Source organism: Amphiura filiformis, chromosome 18 (assembly GCF_039555335.1).
Source record: "Amphiura filiformis chromosome 18, Afil_fr2py, whole genome shotgun sequence".
In the NCBI taxonomy this organism is placed as follows: Eukaryota; Metazoa; Echinodermata; class Ophiuroidea; order Amphilepidida; family Amphiuridae; genus Amphiura; species Amphiura filiformis.
This window is the reverse complement of record NC_092645.1, coordinates 2925889-2953159: the sequence shown is the minus strand read 5'-3', so window position 1 is coordinate 2953159 and position 27271 is coordinate 2925889. Positions and strand designations below refer to the sequence as shown.

Genomic DNA, 27271 nt, shown 5'->3' with positions numbered 1-27271 from the left:
ACAGCTTGGCATGAAAAATACAATTATATCCCTTAACAAAATCGTTTCAATGTAAATTATATTCAAGCGAACTTTCCATTATGCAGACCTAAGTCGATAAGGTTCATTGCGTCTTCATATGGCGTGTTCTAGCCTCAGCTTGGTGGTAAAAACAGAAATAATTTGCACTTGCAAATTTAGTGTCAACAAACAAAGTTGTAGAGAATAACCAAATACGTGTTTCGTAGCAAATTAACGGTAACAAAACGAACTACCGAAATAAGGTCAGAACTTACATTATTTGATTAAATTTAGCAAGTGCAGATTTAACAAGCGCAAAGAAATGTTTTATAATATCAAGATGGCTGCCAACGAAGGACTGCGCCCATATATGTGGTGCATGTCCGTTATAGGTATTGTCATTCTTCTACTTCCTCGTGAAAATTACGGACTGACTGGTAAGATATAAGTTATTTTATTATGTGGTTCAATACAGTACTGTCATATTTAGTATTTCAATACACCAATATTACAAGCCTAACATGATGAATTTCAACTAGGGTGCTGGAAATATAACATAATTCCGGATCTTCTTCATTAAGGGAAGGGGTATGAACGTTTGGACAGTATTTTTTGTGGGACATGAGAGCACATCAGACATATCGAATTGCATTCTGAATACGAAGAATATCTTTCTGATATCAAATAATTTTGATTTTTTGACATTCGCAATGTAATACACATTTTATGACAAATCATTAAAAATAGATATTTTTGATATTTAACAGTACTTGAAGTAAACTTTATAAATCTGATGATTTATACTTAAAGTGTATGTAGGTGGGATGAAAAGCCGACGATCAATTGAAAATTTTGACCTTTCTCCCCAAAACACCAAAAAAAAGGTCTTTTTGGGAAAAAATCCATATCTTCAATATAAAAGGTCAAAATTTTCAATTGATCGTCGGCTTTTCCTCCCAGCTACATACACTTTAAGAATATATCATTAGATTTATAAAATTTATTTCGAGGACTGTTATATATCAAAAATATGAAAAATATCAAATTTTAATAATTTGTCATAAAATTTGTATCATATCGTGAATTTCAAAAATGAAAATTATTTGATATCAGAAAGACATGCTTCGTATTCAGAATACAATTCGATAGGTCTGAGGTGCTCTCATGTCCCACAAAAATACTGTCGAAACGCCATAAACGCTCATTCTAGATCCCTTAACAACCATAGACATTATCTTTCAGTTCTAGGGGGTAGGGGGTCAGGAAGGTTAACGGTCCTAATTGGAGACTCAAGGCTCGGCCCGCCTTTTGTTTACAGCATTTTTATCAATGATACCCCATATATTGAATATTTGGATGGAATTTCTTTATGATAACATAAAGACTGTACCTTTGTCTTTCAAACCACATATGTGTAAATAATATCATATACTTGATTACTTAAGGGATCTGGAATGAGCGTTTTGAGCGTTTCGACAGTATTTTTTTGTGGGACATGAGAGCACATCAGTACGGAGCCCCTGAAGTGACATGGTAAAAATATTTTTTTGGGATGTTAAAAATATTTTTTCGGAAATTATCTCGAGATAATTTTATTATCCCGAGATAAGATCACGAGATAATAAAATTATCTCGAGATAATAAAATTATCCCGAGATAAGATCTGGAGATATTAAAATTATCTCGAGATAATAAAATTATAATTGATAATATCTCGAGATAATTAACTTATCCCGAGATAATAAAATTATCCCGAGATCTTTATCTCTTTAACAAGGCCATGTCAATCACACAAATGTATAGTCGTTTTTTAATAGACGCCCGTACTGGCAGGTGTTATACATCTGATTAGGAGAATGTTGCAAATGCACCGCGCATGCACAGACCGCGACCGGGAACTTAAAAAAACCAGAAAATTACACTTCGGAGTAAACGTTGGCGAAATGAAATGACAATACTCACAATTTACAGCCTTTTATTTTCATCAGAAGTACAATGGGATAAAACCAATAACATATGCATGAAAGGTGAAAACAAAATTATATATAAACTCAATAATTTGACTTGATTTGCTCAAATAAAGATAAAGTCGACAGTTTTCCTAATACGAATACTGCCAAAAAACCGGGCCCAAAAATGTCACAACATTTCTCTCCAAATTTCATGCAAAATTCCCCCCCCCCCCAAATACTCTATTGTGGCCGCAATTTTAGATTTTAAGACCTGAAAATTAAAAATTAGCTTTTGCATGGGGTTATTTCAACCATAACTTGAAACACAACACTGGACAAAAGTAAAGTTACAAAGCAAATTGGACAGCAAGGTGATTTCAGAGCATAGCACCAGTTTCACGCGAGAGTATTCGAGCGAGCATCATGAAAGGCATTGTACGTCGGGGAATGGCCCGTTAGTTGCCCCCGCGGGCTACCGGCTGGAGTGCTGTAAAGACAGCTTGACGCAGTCGTCTTCCATGGCCGGGGTGGGGTTTGTTTGTTTGTTTGTTTGTTTTGCTGTTTAAACGGTCGCGGCCGTGTGGAGACACATTTGAGTCCTGATGGGAACAGCCCGGTTCAAAAAGTGCTCAAGCCAGGGCCTGGTTGCCAGGCTAATCGAGCCTAATCATGCTGGCCTAGTAGGGGCCTACCTCGAAAAGGAGATAAATATATTCGCAGATTTAAAAGAAAAGAAGGCTACTCCCAACAATCAAGTGAACAATTTTACTGTCAGCCGCCGTGTCAAGAAAAATGGGTTAGAAGCAAGCCTACCCCCTAGGCTTTTTTGTAGGCCTGCTCATTTTTGTCAAAGTTGGCTCCCCTCAACAATCGTATTCCCCTGGCTACGCCACAGTTGTCCTTGCACTTAGCTGAGTCACAGATCTTGCTATGTATGCAGCTTGTGGTAGAAAAAGATCTCGGGATAATTTCATTATCTCGAGATAATTTTATTATCTCGAGATCTTATCTCAGGATAATTTATTATCTCGAGATATTATCTCGGGATAATTTTATTATCTTGAGATAATTTTATTATCTCGAGATATTATCTCGGGATAATTTTATTATCTCGAGATAATTTTATTATCTCGAGATATTATCTCGGGATAATTTTATTATCTCGAGATAATTTTATTATTATCTCGGGATAATTTTATTATCTCGAGATATTATCTCGGGGATAATTTTATTATCTGGAGATAATTTCCGAAAAAATATTTTTAACATCCCAAAAAAAATATTTTTACCATGTCACTTCAGGGGCTCCGTACATCAGACATCGAATTGCATTCCGAATACGAAGAATGTCTTTAAAATTTAATAATTTTATTATCTCGGATAATTTTATTATCTCGAGATAATATTATTATCTCGAGATATTATCTCGGATAATTTTATTATCTCGAGATAATTTCCGAAAAATATTTTAACATCCCAAAAAATATTTTTACCATGTCACTTCAGGGGCTCCGTACATCAGACATCGAATTGCATTCTGAATACGAAGAATGTCTTTAAAATTTGATATTTTTCACATTTTTGATATATAACAGTCCTCGAAGTAAATTTCAGCAGAAGGACATTCTTCGTATTCAGAATGCAATTCGATATATCTGATGTGCTCTAATGTCCCACAATAAATACTGTCCAAACGTTCATATCCCATCCCTTAACAGCATTAGCATAAAATCAATAGTCTACAGTGGCGTACCGTGGCCGCCCCAGCCCCGGGGGGCTGAAGAAGAAACAATTTTGCCGCCCCTTCCGTAACAGCCCGAAAAGGTTGACCCAATTTTTTTCACGGTCGTTTGAAAGAAAAAAAAAAAAAAAAAAAAAAAGGATTTTAGGCGCTAGCGCCCTAAAAGCAACCTTTTTTCAAATTGTTTTTTGCCGCCCTTTTTTATTTGCTAATTCGTTTTGCCGCCCCTGTTTTTGCCGCCCCTTCTTCTTCCGCCGTCCCTTTCTTTTTGCCGCCCCCTACTTTGACACCGGGGGGCTGGCGCCCCCAAAGCCCCCCCAAAAATACGCGCATGGTCTAGAGACACTGCCAAATCACGCAAAAAGGCGGGCCATTTAAATTACAGCAAAGGCATGTGTTTAAAACGTCCGAGAACAGCAACAGTACAGGGTGTAAATTGTTAGTTTTGGGCTGGAATAAACACTGGGTAGGACCCAGTGTCTCCCTTTAGTAAAATCTAAGACTTGCCATTAAACTTGGTGGATACGTCTTTGAACTTCAACAACTTTAGGACAAATGACTTTAATTATCTTCAAAATGAAACGGGTTAAAATATAACGTTTGGTCACATCACATGTGAGAGCTAGTACTCAATACGATGATATAAACTGGTGCAAATGAAACAACAATCTGCGCATGCGTAGGGGAATGGGCGATACAACATGCTGGAAATGTATGAAAATATCACAATTTCATGTAAATAGGGCCTAAAATATTACAAAATGCTATGTTAATAGAAATTTAATAATCTATGTGATTTGATATGGATGACTGCTCTCTCTGTACTTTTTGAATAAAATGTAACAAAAGAATAACAGTTATATTTTAATCACGGTTCCAAATATTTTCTTCTTGGGGGACCCCCGTTTTAATGATTTGGCATTAGGGATTAGTCAACAGAACTGGCAGAAAAATTTAATTTCTACGTTTGCTATTGTTGGCAATATCAAAATTTTTATAGAAAGAAGAACTTGTTTTTGTCAAAAATAACACATACTACACATAAATCAACTGAAACCTTTATATCCCGACAAAGATGGTTTTATGAGCGGGAAGTTTGTGTTCTACTGCAATTTCAACAGGCAGCACTCTCTCTATACTTTAAAGGAGTATTTCGTGATCCTAGCATCCTCATTTTATGACATTTTTCAGTACATATCCACGAAAAAAGCATATTCCCAAAATTTCAGTTCATTCCGATTTTGCGTTTGCGAGTTATGCATGATTATGTGTATTACACTGCTCCATATACGTTGTAATTTCGTTCTGGTGCACCAGAACGAAATTCAAATTTCGCGATATCTTTGCTAAACGAATTAATCTGCAAGAAATATTTTGTACATAAACAATATGTAGCCAGAGTATTCCAAAAATTTCAACCTTTTTTGAGAAAAGTGGGGGATGAGGCTGTGGATCACGAAATGCCCTTTTAATTCCCGAGAAAATTAAAAATATGCAGCAATACCTCATTTCATCCACTTATTTCCCTTAAAAACGACTCATTTTCAGCCAGTGACTGTAGACCATTAATTTTATGCTAATGCTGTAACGTAATCAAGTGTGTGATATTATTTTTACATGTATTGTTTGAAAGACAAAGGTACAGTGTTTGTGTGATCATAGAGAAATACCATGAAAATAATCTATATTGTGACTGGACACTACGAATCAGCCGTAAAGTCGGCCCGGTCAATTTTGTTTTATTATGTGTTTAGAAAATATATATCATAAGCTTTGAAATAGTATATCATTTGACTTCAAACGATATCCAGAAGCGGGGTTATGGTTTTTGAACTCTGCTCCTTCAACAAAATGGTACCTTTTTTCGGTTCTACATCTGTCTCTTTTTCCACATTGCTGGTAATAAAGTCATAATTGGCGGTCATTTCAAATCATCCCCAAGTCAACGAGGTTCTGGAATGTCCTCTCAATGTTAATTGTTGGTTAGCCTATAGCCTACATACCTAGACAAAATACAATGCAATTGTAACCCACCACTTGAACAGGATTTAGCCAAAGTTACAAGTTACAAGTCAACTTTCATTACATACTGAACAACCCTCGTTTTTACACGACGTATTGTTGGTCGAAGCAGTCAAAAATCGATTTTCTTTATTTAAATCAATATATTATTGAAAAATAACACTTGATGTTTTGGAAAAGTTAATTTTTACAAATCATATACTTTGAAAACGTGCTTGATTTATTGATGTTAATGAGTTATGTACGTTTTACAAAAGTGTTGTTTTTCAGCCCTTTTTACAAAATAACTCAAGAACCACAATTCTTCTACACACTCACTATAAAAGGATCAATGCAATTTTTGCCAAATCGCAACAGTTTGCAATAGTTGCTAACCTTTAAGATCAATACAGTTTTGGCTACGACTCAGAGAAATCTTGCAATGTATTAACTCTGTAAGTAAAGCTGAGAAACATCTTTATATACCAGGGGCGTATCTTGGAGCGGAGCAACAGTGTACCCCGGGGTCGTGCTAGAGCATAGTTGCTAACCTGAAACATGTTTTGTCATTAGACTTTTTTCGCAACATTAATAATTTCGTTTTATCATCAATTCAAACAGATCGTTATTTGAAAGAAATTCAATTAACATTGAACTCTTCTGCTACTATACACTCACCTGGCTACCCACATGATTACGACAACAGCGAGCATTGCAAGTGGACAGTAACACCAACAGCAACACGGAGGGTCTCTCTTAAGTTCATGGACTTTAACCTCGAATCTGATGATTTTTTATATATTGGAACTGTCAATAATATAAGAGCTCTTTCTTATTCTGGTTATCATGAATCGTCCGAAGCACGTATCATATCATCAGTAGGCGAAAGTTTACTAATTGAATTCATAACAGACAAAAAGAACCACAGGAAAGGGTTCTCCTTATTAGTAACCGATGTAGCGGATGGAGGTAAGACAATAGCAGATCGTGTAATCATCACTGAAAGCTAAACTGGAGTCAGGGTGACTCCAAAATCAGAGTCCAGCTCTCTGCGACTCTATGTCTAAAATGACTCCATATTGGGAGTCATCTGACTCCCTTGAAAAGTCATAAATTTCTTGACTCCGCGGAAGAGTCACCGTTGATGACTCTACACAGGAGTCATTTGACTCCCAAAATGGAGTCATTTTAGATATATAGTCGCGTAGTGGCTGGACTCTGCTTCTAGAGTAACCCAGACTCCATTTATAGAGTCAACCCGACTCCATCACAGGGTCACTCCGACAGTTCGGAAATAGCACAAAATAATGATACACATAGATGTATAGCCTAGATCAAGATAAAACTTCAAAGTATATACCTACCAGAATATGAGACTTTTCACGCCGTATAGGCGATCGTCAGACGACAGGATAGAGAAATATCCGGGAGAAATATAGGCTGAACCACCATCCCTTAGGAATGGGAGAATATAAATTCCATGGTGTCAAAAGCCAAATTATTCCAGAGTCTGACTCTCTTGAAGAGTCATAAATTTCTTGACTCCGTCGACGACTCTGAATATAAAGTCAAATGACTCCAAAAGTAGAGTCAACTTACTCTCCTGTGACAATCAGTTGACTCCTTTTGTGAGTCAGTGCTTGCCTAGTTTACTCCACTTAGAGAGTCACTTGACTCTAGTTTGGCTTTCAGTGATGGTAATAATCTTATGGCTGGAATTAATTTTTTTAAGCGCGTCGGAGGGGAACATGACCTTGGCAGCCGTGTTTGCATTCAAATATTGAGACAAAATAAAGCGATGGTCACTTTCTGGAAGTAGGACTGAACAATGCACAGTGTCATCGCCCCGATATCTTCATGGCAGAAATCGCCATGGTAGGTTGAATCCACCGCCACGCATGGCCATTTTGTATCGACCTGTTTAATAGTTTTGAGTCGCATAATGGGCCGAAGGACATCTGACTAAGGCTACTGACAATAGCCCCGATTAGCCGGTTACTGACCTCGCTGATGTGTGGGTCGAGCATGGTACTCCATATGTCATATTCTTTTAGACTACCTCAACGATTGGCCTATACACTGCGCTATATAATTCGGCACATATAAATCAAAATTATTGTCAGTTTTTGACTCAAGACGCACGGTTCTTTCTCAAGACGCAAGCTAACGACTATCATATCTGTTCAAAATATATATTCAAGTGCAAGGGACCACATCTGGTTTCTTTATACGAAATCATTTACGGGAGATATTCATCATTTTCTACCCCGGTATCCTAAGATTTTCTTCTCATATCAAACTCGTGCATAGCAAATTCACGTGTATCGTATTCACGTTATTTTAGTATCTCTGCTGACAAAGTAATTATTAGCCAGGCGATGTCGGTGTGCAATGTCATATAATATAACTGATTCTAAACCTGTGGTATGGCAAACTATTTCAAGGACAGCTAAAAGGAAGAATGGAAATACTTCGAGGGACCTTTTTATAGCAACGATGCTATGATAACAACAGTATACCCGAAACAGAAGATATCGAAGTATCCCAGCAAACACAAAACGTTTTCAACATCATTCGCAAAAGGTTATAAAAGGATGTCAGAAAACGTTTAAATGTCGAGTTATATAAAGGGTATATTAAGGGTATAAAATGTTTTCATAACATTAAAAAACATTTTTTGATAATCAACTGCTCAGCAAACACAAAATGTTTTACAGAAAACGTTTAAATGTCGGGTTATATAAAGGTTATAAAAACGTTTTTATAATACATTTTAAGAATATTTGGAAAATGTTTGCAAAAATAGTTTACAATAACACTTTGAAAACATTTTAAAAATATTGTTGTAGTGTTTTCATACCAAACGTTTTAAAACGTTTTCATGACCTTTATATAACCCGACATTTTTATGTTATTAAAACGTTTTTACCTAAACCAAAAGCAAAAATATAACTTTTTTAAAACGTTTTTGTGTTTGCTGGGTATGCGATTTCGACAATCCATTTTTGATATTTTCAGATAACCTGCATCATTTACGTCTCCTACCTTGCAATTTACGATGGAGTTTATAATTAAAATAATCCGAATACATGTATTGGTTGACTTTAAAATACCATATTGGTTTCTAATGAAACATTTTGTTATTTTATCTTCGACTATAGATTATATCCTTTGCCACAATGGTTTGGAAATTCTACGCGATTCATTTACGTGTTATGGTAAGTTTAATAAATGGTGAAAGTGCCTTTTTTCTCACGAAAACCCTTAGAATTGTTGTGACTTTTCTTCTGTTCAAACTGCAGGGTGTCTCAATAAAAATAGGTTCTGTGGATTGGGGACTTAACTTAAAATATCTGCAGTAAAATTAAAAATTCAAAAGCCGTGAAGGGTCAAATGGTACAAAAATCATCAAAATCCGTTCACGCTTCACTGAGATAATTGAGCTTGTACGGATAGAATTAGTTTTGGACAAATGGGGCAATACACAGTAACAATAATGTGCTACATTGTAGTTTAAAATGGAAGAAATAAATGAAGTAAATCCACAGTGTTGCTGGGTAGGAGATAACTTTCCGGTCCTTCTGTTATTGATGTTATTTACCAATTTTGCTTATTTCACCATCAATACCAACACCTGGACCATTTCATTTTGATGGAACCAATTTCTTTAGAATCAATTATTTCAACCACTTCAATGTAAAGGCCATCATAATATACACTGCAACATATTATTGTTAATATGTATTGCCTCATTGGAAAGGTCCAAAAATGAATTATCTCAGTGACGAGTGAACGGATTTGCACCATTTTAAAGAAAAAACGTCATGGTTTTTGTCCACAATCCACGTGTTTATGGAGACAAACTGTATGTCACCCACAGACGACCTCCTGTACTATTTGAGACAAAAGTGTTGATTATAATTATTATAATTTTGTAATATTAGCTTTAATGACTTATGGTTTGATTTTAACATGGCGTTTTCTTAATAATCAAAAACGTGTTTGTTTTTGTATTATATCATCACAGATTGTCCTGACGAAGAAACTCATTTAGATTATAAAGCGTCCGTTACAATACAATCACCAAGCTACCCAGCAGATTATTCTAATAATCTCCGATGTGAATGGATAGTAACACCAACAGTGGGGAGACGGGTCCTAGTTTATTTTCTAGACTTCCATCTTGAGCATGAGCACGATTTTTTGTATATAAAGACTTCTTATAGTCATTCCACGATTCTTGCTTACTCTGGGTATCATGAATCGTCTGAAGCTCGGGTCATTTCTGCAGTTAGCCAAAGTTTACAATTTGAATTCAAAACAGACTTTATAACCACGAGAAGAGGATTCTCAATGTTAGTAACTGATGCTGCGGATGGAGGTAAGAATTGTTGGTCCAAAACATATCAAAGCACAATTAAACTAAACATATTTTGGGTTCTACATGTACAGGGTCAAAACAGGAAAAAAAGGCTCTGATGATTTTAATAAAATGCTGTGATTTAGATGCAAATGGTCTCAAATAAAGAATATATCCTACTATTTAGAACCATTACTAACCACGTAACACAGGAAAAGTATTGATGTTGTCCTTATGTGCTGTGTTACCTAGGTAAAAGCACATTCTAAGAACTATAACAACGGGTAAAAATATTGAGACAAGTTTCATTAAAACATTTTTTTTCTGTTTTGATACCTGTACAGCCCAAAATTAAACTTTTGAAATTTTGCTGGGATAAATCGTAGGTAAGCTAGGGGCTACATTTTATTCACTAATCAAAGCCATATTTATAACATTTCTTTAAACTAGATTAGTATTTATTTTCAATAAAGTGTTAGCATTTACTGTCAGATATGTCCCCTTTTAATTTTGAGCCGAACAAGTGAGGTAAAGCAAAGAAAATTGGAATTTACTACTAGCGCCAATGCATGTTACTCCGGCGGTTGTAATATGGTACGATCCTCTGGCGTGCGTGTGTGTGTCCCGCACGCCGTGTACGTAGGGGTGTGTTGACATCGCATACGCGTTCGACTTATATCGTAATAATAAAACGACGGTTCCGGCGGTTTATTCAAAAGCTCGGATTTTGACAAATCTACAGCACATAAAGTCTTCATTTTTGCAGAGAATCTTTGTTTACTAGAGTACATTACAATCGTGTAAAAACCTGAATTTAAAATATTGTTGAGGGCGTTCTCCTCAGCAAATATTATAATATGGCTTTAACTTGAGCAATCTATTCTGTATTCGAACTGACAGGTAAAAGAGTCAATTTTAAAAGCACTCAAATCTTATTTCGTACCACCAATTGGGCATCAGAAAAGAATAAAATAACTGGTAAAACTATCTATCCCCCCAAATTATGGTATTTTCTGCCAGAATATTTCTGCATTTGAAGGTTATAATCAAGCATTCATTTTCAATGAATAGATTATTACGCCCTTTGCTCAAACGGATTGGAGATCCAGAGTGAATCATTCATTTGTCAAGAACCAGAACCAGAGTCCTCCTATGGTAAGTAGTGTTAGTGCGTCCAGTTCATGGGAACTCGGGAAAGCATTTTGAAAATTACATACGTTGTAATTTCAAATGATAGAGAATGTAACATTTGATATTCCATTCAGCATTAAGCATATCGTGACTTTTCATCTGATAATCTTATATTAAGGAATGTTCAAAGGATTTTCATGTCTGCAGAGTATAATGTACTATTCAGGTATTTCCCCACCCTCAAACTCACTATCCTTGGAAGTGTAAGCTGGGATTACATAGGGATCATAATCTGGTTGGTTCGCTACATGGACTGGGGTGTACAGCGTCTTGTTTGGCTATGCAATAATTATGAGCCCTGGGGAGAGTAAAATTGGGGGGGAGGGTGGCGCAAGAAATATTTGGCAAGCCGAAAGGGGCGGGGGGGGAAGCAATTTTTGGCCAGCCGAGAGAGGGGGAAGCAATTTTTGGCACACAAAATAAATAAAACGCTCTAAAACAGATTAGGAAAACAGTGCGGAAACGCTTTAATATGCTAATTTTCCTGCTCGCTGCGCTCGCAACATTTATCTAGACCATTTGAGGTTTGCAAATTGGGATCCCAAAATTTGGCATGTGCAAGGGGGGGGGGGCAAAGATTTTTTTTGGGGCTCATAATTATTGCAGAGCCCCTTACATGTGGAATTATCGGGGGGGGGGGGGGGTATAAAAAACGTGATTGTATGAGCATAAAATGCATAAAGGAATCCGAAGAGGTCGGGAATGTACTTGCTTGTAATTAATCCGAAAAATACAAGTCCCATCTTTTCCCCATATTTGCGAGGATAGACGGCGCCGTTTCTGCGGGAAGTGTATATACTGGAATAGTACACCCATAAGTGTATGCCTTGCATAATGATTATGAAATACCGTAAAAATTCGATAGTTAGCATATGTGCTTACTATTGAGCGCTTTTGAAAACATGAAATTGTGCCAGTGGAAAAAGTCCGGCGCTTTATCAGATGAGCTAATGGGGTTGAGACACACATTTGCAGGTTTACTTGTTCGTATATATTTATGTGTATCGATGATTTGCTCGAAACCCTTTACACTTTTGTGGATGGGGCTCTTCATGTTTGCATGTTTTGAAAGCACTAGACAGTAAGCACATTATGTGACCATCCAGCACAACTGAGCCCTGAAGTCGCCAATCATCATTTTTGAGATATTCAGCCAAAATATTTTGCATGAAATTAGCTTTAAAATGATGTATATCATGTCTATAATACTTGACATTTAAGTAGTGAAAAATCAATAAAACAGTCAATAAATCCTTTGTTTCCTATTGTTTATTGTTAAGTTCAATGGAGCATATCTTAATAGTGGCACTGGAGACATCCGGGCTCAGTTGTGGTGGATGGTCACATATGCTAACTTTCGAGATTTTAAGGTAGTAAGCTCAATACACATTGCCTATTATGATATGCAAATAGATTAACGAAATATTGCAGGAAAGATTAGAGGTTGAAAATATGACTCGTATTTTTTTTTATCACGTTCATGCAATTTGCAAATTCTATTTCTAGGTTATAGGTGGCCCCCATATTGGTACTCTTTCCTTTATGCCAGTTCTTCCTATGAATCTCTTCCTACATCTGATTCCTGCGATTTCGTATGTCCGAATGGTGACTGCATACCGACACATTGGTTATGTGATGATATCAATGATTGTGGGGACCTTTCAGATGAGGACTCATGTGTCGACAACAACGGTAAGATATACCGGTACTGGTAGAGGAGGGTAGAGTCTGTGGCGTATGGATCATAATATTACAAGAATGATTTCAGAAGGATTAAAATTGACCAAAATAAGATTAATTAATATCTGAAATAGACAAATAGGAGATGTAACTAGCACAAGTATGATTTAATTTGTTTTTGTTCTTGCGCATAATAATATGAATAACACTAAACATAGTTAATATATTACAAGTCATAGCCAAAACTGTATTGCTCTTTTAATACGCTAATTGATAACATTGATAACGCTTTAATGCTTATATTTCAAACAGATTGTCCTGAAAAGACCATTCAGTTGTCTTTGAATGATGCCATTACCATACAGTCACCCAACTACCCAAACAATTATCCAAATGACCTTCAGTGCCAGTGGATAGTAACACCGGCGCCAACACGGAGGGTCCTAGTTCAATTCCTGGACTTCACATACAACCAATTTGCTGCTTTGTATATTGGAACCATCACGAATCCAAGAGCCTTTATTTATGACGGTCCTGTAACGCCCCAAACACGCATCGTATCTCCTATCAACGAAAGTTTGCAATTTGATTTTAGACAAAATGCTGCGGTTAACACAAATAATAATGGATTTGCATTATTACTACTTGACGAAGCGGGTAACGGTAAGAAACCCCATTACAATTTGTTTTGAATTCATGGGAGAAAATACATCATAGAGTCTGTTATTTAGAAACGAAAAATCAAAATAATTATAAAGGGCTTTACATGGGGCTTTAATGAGATGGACTATATTGCTGTTTTATTAGTACAAATGTATAGACCACTTGACATGTGACGTCATTGCCCGGCAGTATGCGAGCGAATTATGGCATTTTCATTGTTCTTTGCCCCGCAGTGTGCGTACGCATATATCGTACCTTGCTCAGGGCACTTGAAATCGCCCACCACATTAGTCAATATCGCTTGGAATAGCCTAAACAACCCCCTACTCTATCACTCTACACCGTATAAATTTGTAGGTCAAATTCCTTTCGTTATCATGAGTGCAAATGATGGACTCGGATTAACCAAAGTTGTTTCAGCGTTTGCATTACACTGCGGACACATATGTTGGGTATACCATTTTCGTCAGTGACGTCATTGTGCCGAGGCAGCGAAATCATTTCCGACCCTGATGTATCCGTGACGTTAACGCGCCAAGGCAGCTGTTTCGAGGTCGCATCTATGCGGCGTCATTAAGCGCGTTCATGTGTACGCCAACGCTGCGCCCACCGATATTCGCACTGGCGTCACTTCCACATGCAGGGTGAAAAATGGTCTAGTCTATAGCACCCCTCGAGTAGGAAGAGGGTTAAGAAGGATTTCAGAATCAAACTGCCGATGATAGGGAATTAGCAAGCTTCAACACCGGCTATTCTTGCACACAAGTATTGTTAAAGAACTTTTTAACGGTGTACCGGGTACACGTTTTATATTACATGCTGAAATAATTAAAAAATAACATCAATTACTGTTTTTGTGATAATTTCCATTGTTTTATCATGTTTATCATCAATTATGTGATTTCTTCCTAGATCATTCGCTTTGCCCGAATGGTTTGGAAATTCTAAAAGAGACCTCCGCGTGCTATGGTAAGGATAATCAACCTATTCTCATAAGATAATTATTTTCATCATCATCATCATCACGGGCATCATCATCGTCATCATCATCATCATCATCATCATCATCATCATCATCATCATCATCATCATCATCATCATCATCATCATCATCATCATCATCATCAGTTCTCAATTTTAGATTGTCTTAATAAAGGGATTATGATGTTATGATTGCAGATAAGATCTGCTCCTGTTTTTAATCCCTTTATTAAGACAATCTAAAATTGATCATAATGAATGAGATAGAGCCCTTTTGGTTGTGTTGGGAAAAGGAGAAAAGCGCCGCTACTTCATTTGTCAAATACCAAATGCTTTTCGCTCAGCAATGGAGTAATAAATTCAACATTAGTGTAGAAGGGCACGCACTAATGTATAGATGAGGTGACCTCAATGTTTATCAACAAATGCAAGGGTCTGGTAATATCGATATGCTTTAGTGAACACAATGCAACCACTACACTGTTCAATAGCCTTATTGTGATGTGGCGGGAGTTTTAAAAACACGAGCCCTAAACAAAATATGATGCGCGCGCATACTGCCAGGCAAAAACAATGGAAATTGTGATGATGCGTGCGCATATTGACAGGCATTGACGTCAGAAGTCACCTCATCTATAGTACCATAATAAGTATATAACAGCCTATTGTCATGATTATGCTAAGCATATTATTGGCTACATATCCGCCTTTGTTTGTGTTATGTTATGTTGAAGTAAACAAATATAATGTATGAATCGGATATCAATCACACGCGAGCACGGTGACTGCTGCATTCATAAGCGACATAAAAATTCATATTTTATTTTGTCCCGGAAAGCAAAACACATACAACTCAACTGGGCTCCCTTATCCCCTCACCTGAATTACCTCATTTTCTCCTATTCCCTCTCCTATTCTCCCCCATGTCTCCTTCCTCTCTTCCTCACCTCTCCCCTACACAGCACTTCCTTCCCTTCCCTCTTCTAATCCACTCTCTCCCCTCTATTTCTCTTTCTCTCTCCCATAACCCCTCCTCCTCATACACACACCACCTCCTCTAGCCCCCAGCCTCTCACCCTCTTTCATTTCTTTCGTGTAATAAATAACTTGAATAAAAGCCAACTAGCCTTTATATCGGAAGTCATATAGCTTCAAGCGATTATCCCGTTTGCGATATGCATATGAATTAGATGTGTTCATCACTCAGGTGTCTATTCTTTTGTAATCTCAGGAGGAAATATTTTGATGGTCTATATTTTTTACACAGGAACATAATCCAAAGATTATTCGAATATCTACACCACACTTTCAAAATGTAGATTGACATGTTCGATTTCTCTGCTCGTAAATATTGCACTGCGAAATGTAAAAACTTCTTTTGTAATTTCTAAACCGACTTTTAGCACAAAAATTCAACTAACCTTGAATTTTCGATGTGTGACACACATCCACATCAGAAGATGTTTTGATGAACTAGTCCTTTTATTGACCTTTGGCGACTTTTGGTCGAATGAGGGCGTTGTATTAGGTCGGTAATTCCAGTCCTTGATCGCGATTTAGCTCTGGTGATTTCCTCTTGATCTGGATGGTACATTCGAGTACTTCCTGTGTATATTTTGGTCAAAGTAACTTCAAACCAATTGATTCTGCGGTCACACGATTATGTAACAAACTGAAATGAAAACCTAAACTGCTTAGAATACAGACAAAGTTATCGGTAATGGCGTTAGTCAAGAGCTTAGGCAGGATATCAGGGAACCACGTGACCAAAACCAAAAGCAATCCTAATACTTATTACTTGAAACGACCAAATGTTTGACCTATTGTACCAACATTTTCACACACTTGTGTTCTTCGTTATATGTAAAAGGACCCCTTGATCATTTGTCTTACCATGGCGTAACGGCTAGGTTTTGTATTCCATTCATTTGTTCTTACCCTGTATACGCCGTAGAAGTGACGTAGTTAATCGGATTAACTACCATAGCATCTTTGAAAAAAGCGGTATTATATTCAATCTATGTTTGCTGACATACACAGGTGATAGTGCAATCTGTTTTTAGTGCAGGGCGGTCTATTCAAAAATTGTATTCATCTATTGCTATGGTAGTTAATCCGATTATGACGTCACTTCTACGGCGTATTGTGTTATCTTCTTCTACATATCGCAAATATGTGACCATCCATCTCAAACCGCTCGTAAAGTCGGCCAATTGTATTTCGAGTTACAGTGCAAAATATGCATAAAGGTTGTATTCATATTTACCTAATGTTTGCCAATCTTTAATCCTATTGTTGAAGAGGATAGTAAGCTTATACTTATGTATAGAGTTAGTAAATAGCTCTAGTCTTTGTTTGCTTAGGCCAAATCCTAATCAAGTGGTGGGTTAACTAACAATCAACAATGAGAGGACATTCCTGAACCTCGTTGACTTGGGGATGATTGAAAGTGACGCCAATTATGACAATTTGATATCTAATACCAGCGATGTGGAAAAAGAGAGATATCGTAGCACCAAAATAATGTACCCTTTTACTGAAGGAGCAAAGTTTAACTCCGCTTCTGGATATTGTTTGAAGTCAAATGATAATATCATTGTAAAGCTTATGATATATATTTTCTAAACACGGAAGAAAACAAAATTGACTAGGGGCCGACTTTACGAGCGTTTCGACGTGGACGGTCACATAAAAATCATGTCGTCCCATGAGTTAATAGCAGCATTGCAAACCAAACACCAAGATGATCTTGATTTGCTTATTCAATCTTTGAACAGGTTGCCCTGAAGAGATATTTCAGTTCACCTTGAATTCTTCAATTACAATACACTCATCTAGCTACCCTAGCAATTATCCAAATTACCTTCACTGTGAGTGGATAATAATACCGGCACCAATGCGGAGAATTCTAGCCCAATTCCTGGATTTTGACCTTGGAAATGATCTCGGTGATATTTTGTATGTCGGAACCATCTCCAATCCAAGAGTACTTGGTTTTACTGGCAGAGATACGCCGCAATCACAAATCATATCCCCATTGAACGAAAGTTTACTGTTTGAATTTAGAACAGACAATGACAACTCATATCGTGGATTTTCTCTGTTACTGACCGATGAAGCAGACAAAGGTAACCAATAACTTAATTCTGTAAATGCAAAAGATTCCAACTTTTGGGGTCTGCAAGGAAAATCGAGAAAACTGCTCTAATTTTTATGAAAATGGTCTCAAATGCTGTGCCATTGATATAGTAACAAGTTTATAATACTGTGCGATAGGAATTATGCCCTACTGTTCCGAGTCTGGATCATTGAGAATGAATAGTTCAGATCTTGTGGGAAAAATAACTCACAATAATTTCCCGGATTCAACAGAGTGGCAACATGAAATCGAGCTAGATGAAGCGTCTGCTATTTTAGCTCTTAAATGTTGATTAGCTTATAGCCATAATGTAAGATCTTTTGAAATGAGGTCATTTTTTTCAAACGTGATTTTTTAGCTTATTTGTTATATGTACACATGACGCAACTTACATATAATTGGATTCAGCCAAATTCATTGTGTTTTAAGGGCTGGGGTATGAACGTTTGGACAGTATTTATTTTGGGACATCAGAGCACATCAGACATATCGAATTGCATTCTGAATACGAAGAATGTCATTCTGATATCAAATAATTTTGATTTTTGAAATTCGCAATTTAATACACATTTTATGGCAAATCATTAAAAATTGATATTTTTGATATTTAACAGTACTTGAAGTAAACTTTAGAAATCTGATGATTTATACTTAAAGTGTATGTAGGTGGGATGAAAAGCCGACGATCAATTGAAAATTTTGACCTTTCGTATTGAAGATATGGATTTCTTTTCCCAAAACACCAAAAAAAATTAGGTCTTTTTGGGAAAAAATCCATATCTTCAATATGAAAGGTCAAAATTTTCAATTGACCGTCGGCTTTTCCTCCCTGCTACATACACTTTAAGAATATAACATTAGATTTATATAATTTACTTCGAGGACTGTTATATATCAAAATTTTGAAAAATATCAATTTTTATAATTTGTCATAAAATTTGTATTATATTGTGATTTTCAAAAATGAAAATTATTTGATATCAGAAAGACATGCTTCGTATTCAGAATGCAATTCGATAGGTCTGAGGTGCTCTCATGTCCCACAAAAATACTGTCGAAACGCAATAAACGCTCATTTTAGATCCCTTAAGGACAACACAGCAAGTTTTAATTAAAGTCATATTATGACTTTCAATTCCTCATAGAACACCACAGTTAAACGGCTAAGATAATAAGTTTTGATCTTTTTACCTCATTAGTTTGGATTTATATGACCAAATAATATTTCATATTTTATAATATGTGGCAAATAATTTTATCAACGTACATAGCAAATAATTGTCGGAAAATAAGTTACAACAAATTACACCATTTTTTTCTAGATTATATCCTCTGTCCCGATGGTTTGGAGATACGAAGTGAAACTTCTTCGTGTTATGGTAGGTAAAAGGTATTGATATTGTTAACAAATATTAATAGAGTCATTGTAATTTAATTCTGAACAAGACAAACAGTTGGCAACATGGCAAAACTAAAACTGGTTTCATACTTTTTGCCGCTTGCCACTGAGCGGTGTGACGCTTCATCATGCCGCTTGTCCTTTTCTGCAAAGTCAATGTTGCTGCGTTTCTCATACGTCAGAGCGGCGCCGCTCCCGAGTTGACTTGAATTTAACTCTTAGCGATCTGCCGCTTTGGGCAAAGCGATGGAGTGATTGATATATCGGCTTGCCGCTGGTCACCACTAGCTTTTCTGGTGCGATTGCGCAGTGAAGCAAAATCGTCGTCAGAGCGGCAAAGCGGCAAGCGGTAGGAAAGTAGGCCTATGAAACCAGCATAAATTGACAAAGCATGAATCCGAAAGCGTATCCAAAATGGTAACCTAAATTCCACGCGTCACTAATCTTAGTAATTCTATGGTGACACATCCCACATACACCCCTGGGGTACTCGACTCGAATGACCGATGTGTGTGGACAGCGATTCGATGAGAGATTTGACGCCTAAGAAAGTTATTATCTTAAAATGACTACATTGACCCTCAGGTGACCTTGTTTAGTGCAGATTTCCAGAAATTGACGTTCGCCTCCTGAGGCAATTATTGGTTGGCAAATGTTGGCATGTATTGGTAAAAGTTGTCATGCTTAAAGCCACAGTATGTTTGGATGAACCTCTGCTATTTTGAGTTCATTTGTTTAGTCAAATAAAAAACGTTTTTGCTGACAGTTTCACCAAAAAATATTCTGGCTTTCTCAAAACGTTGATGGCGTTATTGGTCCATCTGCTTTGACCGGGACCCATGACCGGATGTTTTTGTTTTCCCAGAAGTGTTAGTGGCGAAACTGTTAGCAGATTCACTTTAGGAGTAACTACAGACAGAACACGGCGGTATTACAAGTACGTGGACAATTGTCCGTCACCGCCACCATCTTGCATTCTCTCTCCGATGCAAGGAACTGAGCTTGACACCAAAATGTCTAAGTGGAAAATGCCCTATCAAGATCGTTAGGGCCCAGGATATACAGCCTGTCTCAAAAAAAATTGTGCAAGTGAAAAGCGCCCTCTGTGGCAATTAGTAAATACTGTTGTGACATAATGCTTACATCAACGTCAAGGGCATAGTCTTAGCTCTCAAATGTCGTTTAGTCTGTTCAATTTGCTTGTTTTAATCTTGAGATATGCTTACTTAACAACGAAAGGGTAAAATCACAATTGTGCCACTTTTACTAGGGAAGAGGGCTGTACATGTAAATCAATGATAGCATCAAGTTTATCAAGAGTTCCTTCGTGAAATCAAAAAAATGCATCAATTACATAACAATACAAAGTTGTTTTTAGTGTTTTATCATGATAAAGGTATAATGATCATTTCTTTTTCCACTTCCACGACAAATTAAACGATAAATAAATATTTCACATTCTGCTGTAAAATTAAATACATGTGCATGTCAATGATTTTACCATGGTAAATACTGTTCTCTTTGTCATTCAAGACATGTTAAAAGACAAACAAATATTGCACACTTATAGGTTAATGAACTTTGACAAGTTCATGAAATTTGACAAATTAATGAAATTAGACAAAATAATGCACGCACGCTGGTGTTGATGCGTCTTATGCACGAGCACCGAAGGAAGAGTGCATTAGACGCATCACCATCAGCTATCATTGATTTACATGTACAGCCCTATTCCCTAGTAAAAGTGGCACAATTGTGATTTTACCCTTGCGTTGTTAATTAAACGTATCGCGAGATTAAAAAGAGCAAATTGAACAGAACAAACGGTATTCGAGAGCTAAGATTATGCCCTTGATGTTGATGTAAGCATCATATCACAACGGTATTTTCTAATTGTCATAGAGGGCACTTTTCACTTGCACAATTTGTTTTGAGACAGGCTGTAGTAAATAGAAGTAATAAACTTGACAATCATAAGGAGGAATAATCTGATCTATCAGCAGAGTCCAATAACAAATTTAATGAGGATGAACAGCGCCATAACTTGTCCCGTATTGACCATGTAAAGAAATATTTTTTATAAATGGCCATCTCGTGGGTTAATGATTTATAACTTTTATAATACCAATCTACAGTTGTGACAGATGTGACAGTCTTGCCTAGTGATTCCCTGCAAAAATATGAGTAATACTCAATTAGCACCAGAACCTGTTGTTAGAATGTGTGTGTCATTCACAACCAGTCATGTTTTATTGTTATAGCTTTCAGTGCAAACAGATTCGACCGCTTGAGCAATACAAACCATGCTGTACCAAACCGTTTTTGTTTTTACTACAATCATATGTTTTGTATTCAATTGTTTTAAAACAGATTGTCCCTACGATGTAATTCAATTGTCACTGAATGATGCCATTACAATACAGTCAACTAGCTACCCCAATAATTATCTAAACGACCTTCACTGTGAGTGGACAGTAACACCAGTACCAATGCGGAGGGTCCTAGCCCAATTTATGGACTTATACCTTGAAGATAGATATGATAGCGATACTTTGTATATTGGAACTATTGCACATGCAAGAGTCTTTGCATTTACTGGTAGTGCAACGCCACAAATGCATATCGTATCTCCAATTAACGAAAGTTTGCAGTTTGAATTCAAAACAAACACTTATAGAACATATCGTGGCTTTTCGATATTACTGATTGATGAATCCGATAAAGGTAAGGCACCACATCGAATTTGGTCCTATAGAACTATCGGTGCCCGGTTAGGATCCGATGATTCTTAACATCACTCCCTGGAGACTTTAATAATTGTATCAAGCATAATAATGAACAATTGCATAGTGTTATTGTTTTTCATTTAAATAAAAAACAAATGTTCAGGGTACGATAAAAAGTGCCACCTTTTCGGACACCGATAGCGCTATAGGACCAAAAAAGATTTCCTAAGAAATTCAATAATTATGTGTATTGACTTCATGCTGCTGAGAAGGAAACTTAGTCAAATTCCTATTCTTAATATTCTTTCCTTTGTTGTTAAGCGTAAAATATGGTTTCCAAAATCAAAAAGTCTTGCTGTCCCAAATTTGCGCATTGCATGGAACAATCACAATCTGGGAGACTGTGGAACAATTAATTGATAAATATTATTCTTACAATTCGTAAGGGGTATCATAGCGACCTTTTCAGGTTAACCCCTGTTGAAAATTTACCAACACCAAATACGGTGATTTGGAAATGCCGTGGGTCAGTGCATGATATTTGTTTACACAGAAATTCACAGAAAAATATACTTGCAAGATTTGAGATAGTGATTGTAATGTGTTTTATACTTATCGTTAAATTTGTTCTTGTGCCAGAATATGTCGTTTGCCCAAATGGTTTGGAGATACCAAGTGAAACTGTCGCGTGTTATGGTAAGTGCAAGATGTTTATAAGTTGGATATAATATGAGAAGAAACTTGACGATGCCATTTTGTATATTGTGTATTTTTGGTATCTTTTTACCTGTTGTCCATTTAGTGATGGTACAGCCAAAGTATTCTAGTCCTGAACAGTGGACTGTTTGAATACTTTAAGTCTGTACAATCAACTATGCTTTCGTTTCATTATGTATGCCGCCAAAGTTTCCAGTTACTTCACCTTAAAAGAAAATGCCAGCATCAAAATATGAATAAAACCAAATGTCTTAAAATTAATTTTGTACTTTAAGTTAATTACTCCTCTGGTATACACATCAAAGGCGGTATACATGATGGTATAAAACCAATGCGATAGCCCTATATACAGGTCTAGAATACTTTGATACAGCTTGACACGATCTGTGATGCATTGTATACGCCGATCAGTTTATTCTTCAGTATCTTTCGTCTCCTATTTCGTCAGCAGTTCACAACTTCATTAAAAATAGCTCTCACTAGTATTTGAAAGACAGCTCCTCGAAAGTGTTCAAATTGGAATAGTTTATATTAAACTCATTTCGTTGCCTTCATGACGATTTGAATAAAAAAAGTCTCCAATGGTAAAAGACCTTTGTGATGCCTTGGTATCAAACTCCAGTTGAATAATATGCTGTATTTTCAATGCAAACATGTTATTTTGTATTAAGAGTGCACGTATGTGAATCATGCCGTAAGCAAAGTTAGCACATTACAGACCAAATTCCAAGCTGATCTTAATTTTAAACTGGTTAATTATGCTAGCCGAATCCAATAAATATTACTCACGGAACTTGAACTGAGCCTTCGCCATCTTGGCTGATGGCTTAATCACAGATGAACTGGTCCACTGCTTTTCCCGCGAAACTTGGTTGCTAATGACGCATCCTCGTTACCCGGAAGTGATGTTGATTTAAGCAGTGGGTCATGTACATGATCTAGAAAGTATGCACCCTCGTCGCCGTTGAGTGAGTTCTTGCCCTTTTTCTGATTTGGATGGCCTCCCTGACTCTTCTTGAGAAGGCGTTTGAGTCTCTATCCAGTCGATGACATGATTTTCTTGTGTTACGTGGTCGGTTAGGGCGGACTTGTGCTGTTCGTTGGTAGAGAGCTTTCTGCTGGCTCTGGTACAGCGTCATCATCCCTATATCTTCGTGTCAAAAATTGCCGTGATAGTACGGCGAATCCTCTCGTTTTTCAATAGCTACGCATGGCGATTTTGTTCGAGATAGGCCGAGCGACTCAGGCTAAGCATAGTACGACTATCATGTGAGATACCACCAAGTTCTATTCAACAAATTATTACGATTTGCGCATGCTCTAGTATCCCATATGGTATTGCTATTACAAGGAATTTCGATTTGTTTTGAGGTAAACCCCAGGTTTTGTTTTTGATACACTAACTTGAAATTAAATACACTAATTAGCGACCATTGCTGTTAGCTCTGGATACATTTTTACTGCAAATATTGTGATATATTTAATTTTGAGAATTACAATTATATAAAGGAACACAAATAGCCCATTCACCTAAAATCCAGGTGCTTGTATTGAATTTCAGATTGAGTGTATTTCAGAATGCATATGTAAACTTTCTTTTCTATGTCAACAATAGAGTATTGATTTCACCAACGGAGTATGAAGCTATGAAAAAAATATTTATAATACAGGGTGTTGACACTGTGTCTGGTGAAATTTGTGGTAGTGAACTTTTCTGTGTCTTTCTGATGCTCTTTCTTCCTTACCCCATCAGCCAAGATGGTGAAAGCTCAGTTCCGTGAGTAATATTTATTGGATTCGGTTAGCATAATTAACCAGTTTATGATCTCAACAATCCTACCAAATGAATCTCTTTGCTGATCTTAATTTGTTTCCTATTTTTCACTTTTTTTTAAAAATTAGGTTGCCCTGATGAGGAAACTCAATTATCCTTGAATGCTTCCATTACAATACAATCATCTAGTTACCCAAACAATTATCCCAATAACCTTCAGTGTGAGTGGAGAGTAACGCCGGCACCAATGCGGAAGGTCTTACTCCAAATCCTAGACTTATACCTTCCACATGAAGATAATATTTCGTATATTGGAAATTTCGCTAATCCAAGAGTGTTTGCTTACAGTGGGATAATAACGCCACAGGCACGCATAATATCTGCAATTAACGAAAGTTTACAGTTTGTGTTTACAACAAACGCTTATTATACAAGCCGTGGATTCTCGTTATTACTAACTGATACAACGCATAACGGTAAGACATTAATTCGTATTCGTTATAAAATAGTAAAAGTCATATTAAACATTATTACCGTCCTTATACAACGGAGCTGAATCTGCCTCTATTCAATAACGCATGGAGGTCTTTCAATTAATTAACCCTAACACTCCCAGGTATTACAAAATACTACATGATATATGCATTGCGAGTACACGCATCCCACGTAATCACCCTCAGTGATATAAAGAATCGCTTTTGTTGGCCGGGAAGCGGGCCAGCGAAAGAACCGTGCTACATGTCGCCGACCTAGTGCTTGCCAAGCGAGGGGTCTCTGATTCGAATCCCGACCAGATCAGCCAACTTCTTTGTTTGTTTTCTCTCTCTCTCTCTCTCTCTCTCTCTCTCTATTTCTTACTTCTTTCCCATCCAGTCGCAAAAACGCCCTTTGGCGTTAGGGTTAGTTAACCACTATCGAAACTCCATATAGGTATCTCTTAAGGGATGGGGTATGAGAGTTTGGACAGTATTTACAGTGGGACATGAGAGCACATCAGACATATCGAATTGCATTCTGAATACTAAGAATGTCCTCCTGATATCAAATAATTTGGATTTTTTGAAATTCGCAATGTAATACACATTTAATGGCAACTGATTAAAAATTGAAATTTTTGATATTTAACAGTACTCGAAGTAAATTTTATAAATCTGATGATATGTACTTAAAGTGTATGTGGGTGGGATGAAAAGCCGACGATCAATTGAAAATTTTGAAAAGAAACTGAACAAAACGGTGTTGTTCAACGATGTTTTAATATAAAATAATTCACTGACGTTTCGTACAAAAGTACTTTATCAAAGTGATGAAATAGAGAATATCTGCGAGCGCGGAAAACAAAACCTTTCCCTCCCTTTCTTTCTTTCTTTCTTTCTTATCTTATTTTCTTTCTTTCATAGGCCTACTTTCATTCTTTCCTTTTCTTTTTCCTTTCTTTATTTCTTTCTTCTCTTTTCTTTTTCCTTCCTTTCTTTCCTCCTTTCTTTCTTTCTTTCTTTCTTTCTTCTCTTTCTTTCTTTCTTTTTTTCTTTCTTTCTTTCTTTCTTTCTTTCTTTCTTCCTTTCATTCTCTTTTCTCTTTCTTTTTCATTCTTTACTTCCTTCATTTTCATCTCTCTCTCTTCCTCTTTCTTTGCATTTCATTTAATATCTAGAGTTTGTCTGCGATCGCTTATGCTCGCGCTGCTTTAATTTGCGTGTTGCGCCATTTTTAGTACGCACCTTTTATCATCGCGTTTCTTATTTTTGTTTTCCGCGCTCGCAGACATTCTCTATTAATTTTCATCACTTTGATAAAGTACTTTTGTACGAAACATCGTTGAACAACACCTTTTTGTTCAGTTTCTTTTCACTTTTTACCATGCGATGTAACGTGGGACTCTTAACGTTTTTCTGCAATTTTGACCTTTCGTAAATTGAAGATATGGATTTTTTCCCCAAAACACCAAAAAAATTCGGCTTTTCCTCCCAGATACATACACTTTAAGAATATATCATTAGATTTATAAAATTTACTTCGAGGACTGTTATATATAAAAATGTGAAAAATATCAAATTTTAATAATTTGTCATAAAATTTGTATTATATCGTGAATTTCAAAAACTGAAAATTATTTGATATCAGAAAGACTTATTCAGAATGCAATTCGATATGTCTGATGTGCTCTCATGTCCCACAAAAATACTGTCGAAACGCTCATTCCAGTTCCCTTAACGGGAACGTAAAATCGTTCACGTAGGGAAGAATGTACATAAAAATGTATAATCAGATGTTTCCATAATTATAATACTAGTTTTTTCACATCTTAGAAGTAAGCCACATACTTTTTAGTTATTTTCAAATGGTCGTATATCAAAATGTTGAAATATTATATATATCATAGTAAATTTTTGATTTGTACAACGACAACTGAAAACTAAGACAAGCTAGGTTTACAGTGACATCAAAGCTTCCAGTATTATATATATCATGTTTGAGACGATTTTACCAATGTATTAGTACATGACTAGAAAAAAAGAAAAAATCGAGCGAAAATAAAGACACATGATCTATAAAAGGAAGGTGGAAACCAAAATATATTAACGTATAAAATGTATTAACGTACTCGAGCCGGACGCGTCGGGCATCGAATACGTTCATTCAGTGATACATACTAACTAACTGAATGGTGTACCAAGCCATTCAGTCCAATTGCTTCTGGAACTGATATTTAATAATTTACGTTATACACTTTGAGTGAGTTTTGGGTTTGTATTTCATTTTTAAATTGATTCTTTTGCTAGATTATATTCTTTGTCCTAATGGTTTGGAGATATTAAGTGGAGCTGCAGCATGCTATGGTAAGTGATTTGCATTAACCCAGCAAACACAAAACGTTTTCGACATCATTCGCAAAAGGTTATAAAAGGTTGTCAGAAAACGTTTAAATGTCGGGTTATATAAAGGG

General features: G+C 36.5%; 2 protein-coding genes across 2 annotated transcripts in view; both read left to right on the top strand.

Annotated features, from left to right (window-relative positions):
• Positions 1-336: 336 nt before the first annotated feature.
• Positions 337-13617, top strand: LOC140139562 (tolloid-like protein 2). Its single transcript, XM_072161269.1, has 7 exons — positions 337-437; positions 6316-6663; positions 8856-8912; positions 9722-10075; positions 11126-11209; positions 12752-12937; positions 13238-13617. The coding sequence occupies exons 1-7, from the start codon at positions 341-343 to the stop codon at positions 13615-13617; spliced, it is 1506 nt and encodes a 501-aa protein (XP_072017370.1). The 5' UTR covers positions 337-340.
• A 3741-nt stretch (positions 13618-17358) lies between these two features.
• Positions 17359-27271, top strand: part of LOC140139346 (cubilin-like) — a 29867-nt gene continuing 19954 nt past the window's right edge. The window contains exons 1-6 of the mRNA XM_072161124.1: positions 17359-17697; positions 19031-19087; positions 21478-21831; positions 22473-22529; positions 24453-24800; positions 27108-27164. Coding sequence (XP_072017225.1) covers positions 17466-17697; positions 19031-19087; positions 21478-21831; positions 22473-22529; positions 24453-24800; positions 27108-27164 — 1105 coding nt within the window. The 5' untranslated portion in view covers positions 17359-17465. The remainder of the gene's footprint in view (positions 17698-19030; positions 19088-21477; positions 21832-22472; positions 22530-24452; positions 24801-27107; positions 27165-27271) is intronic.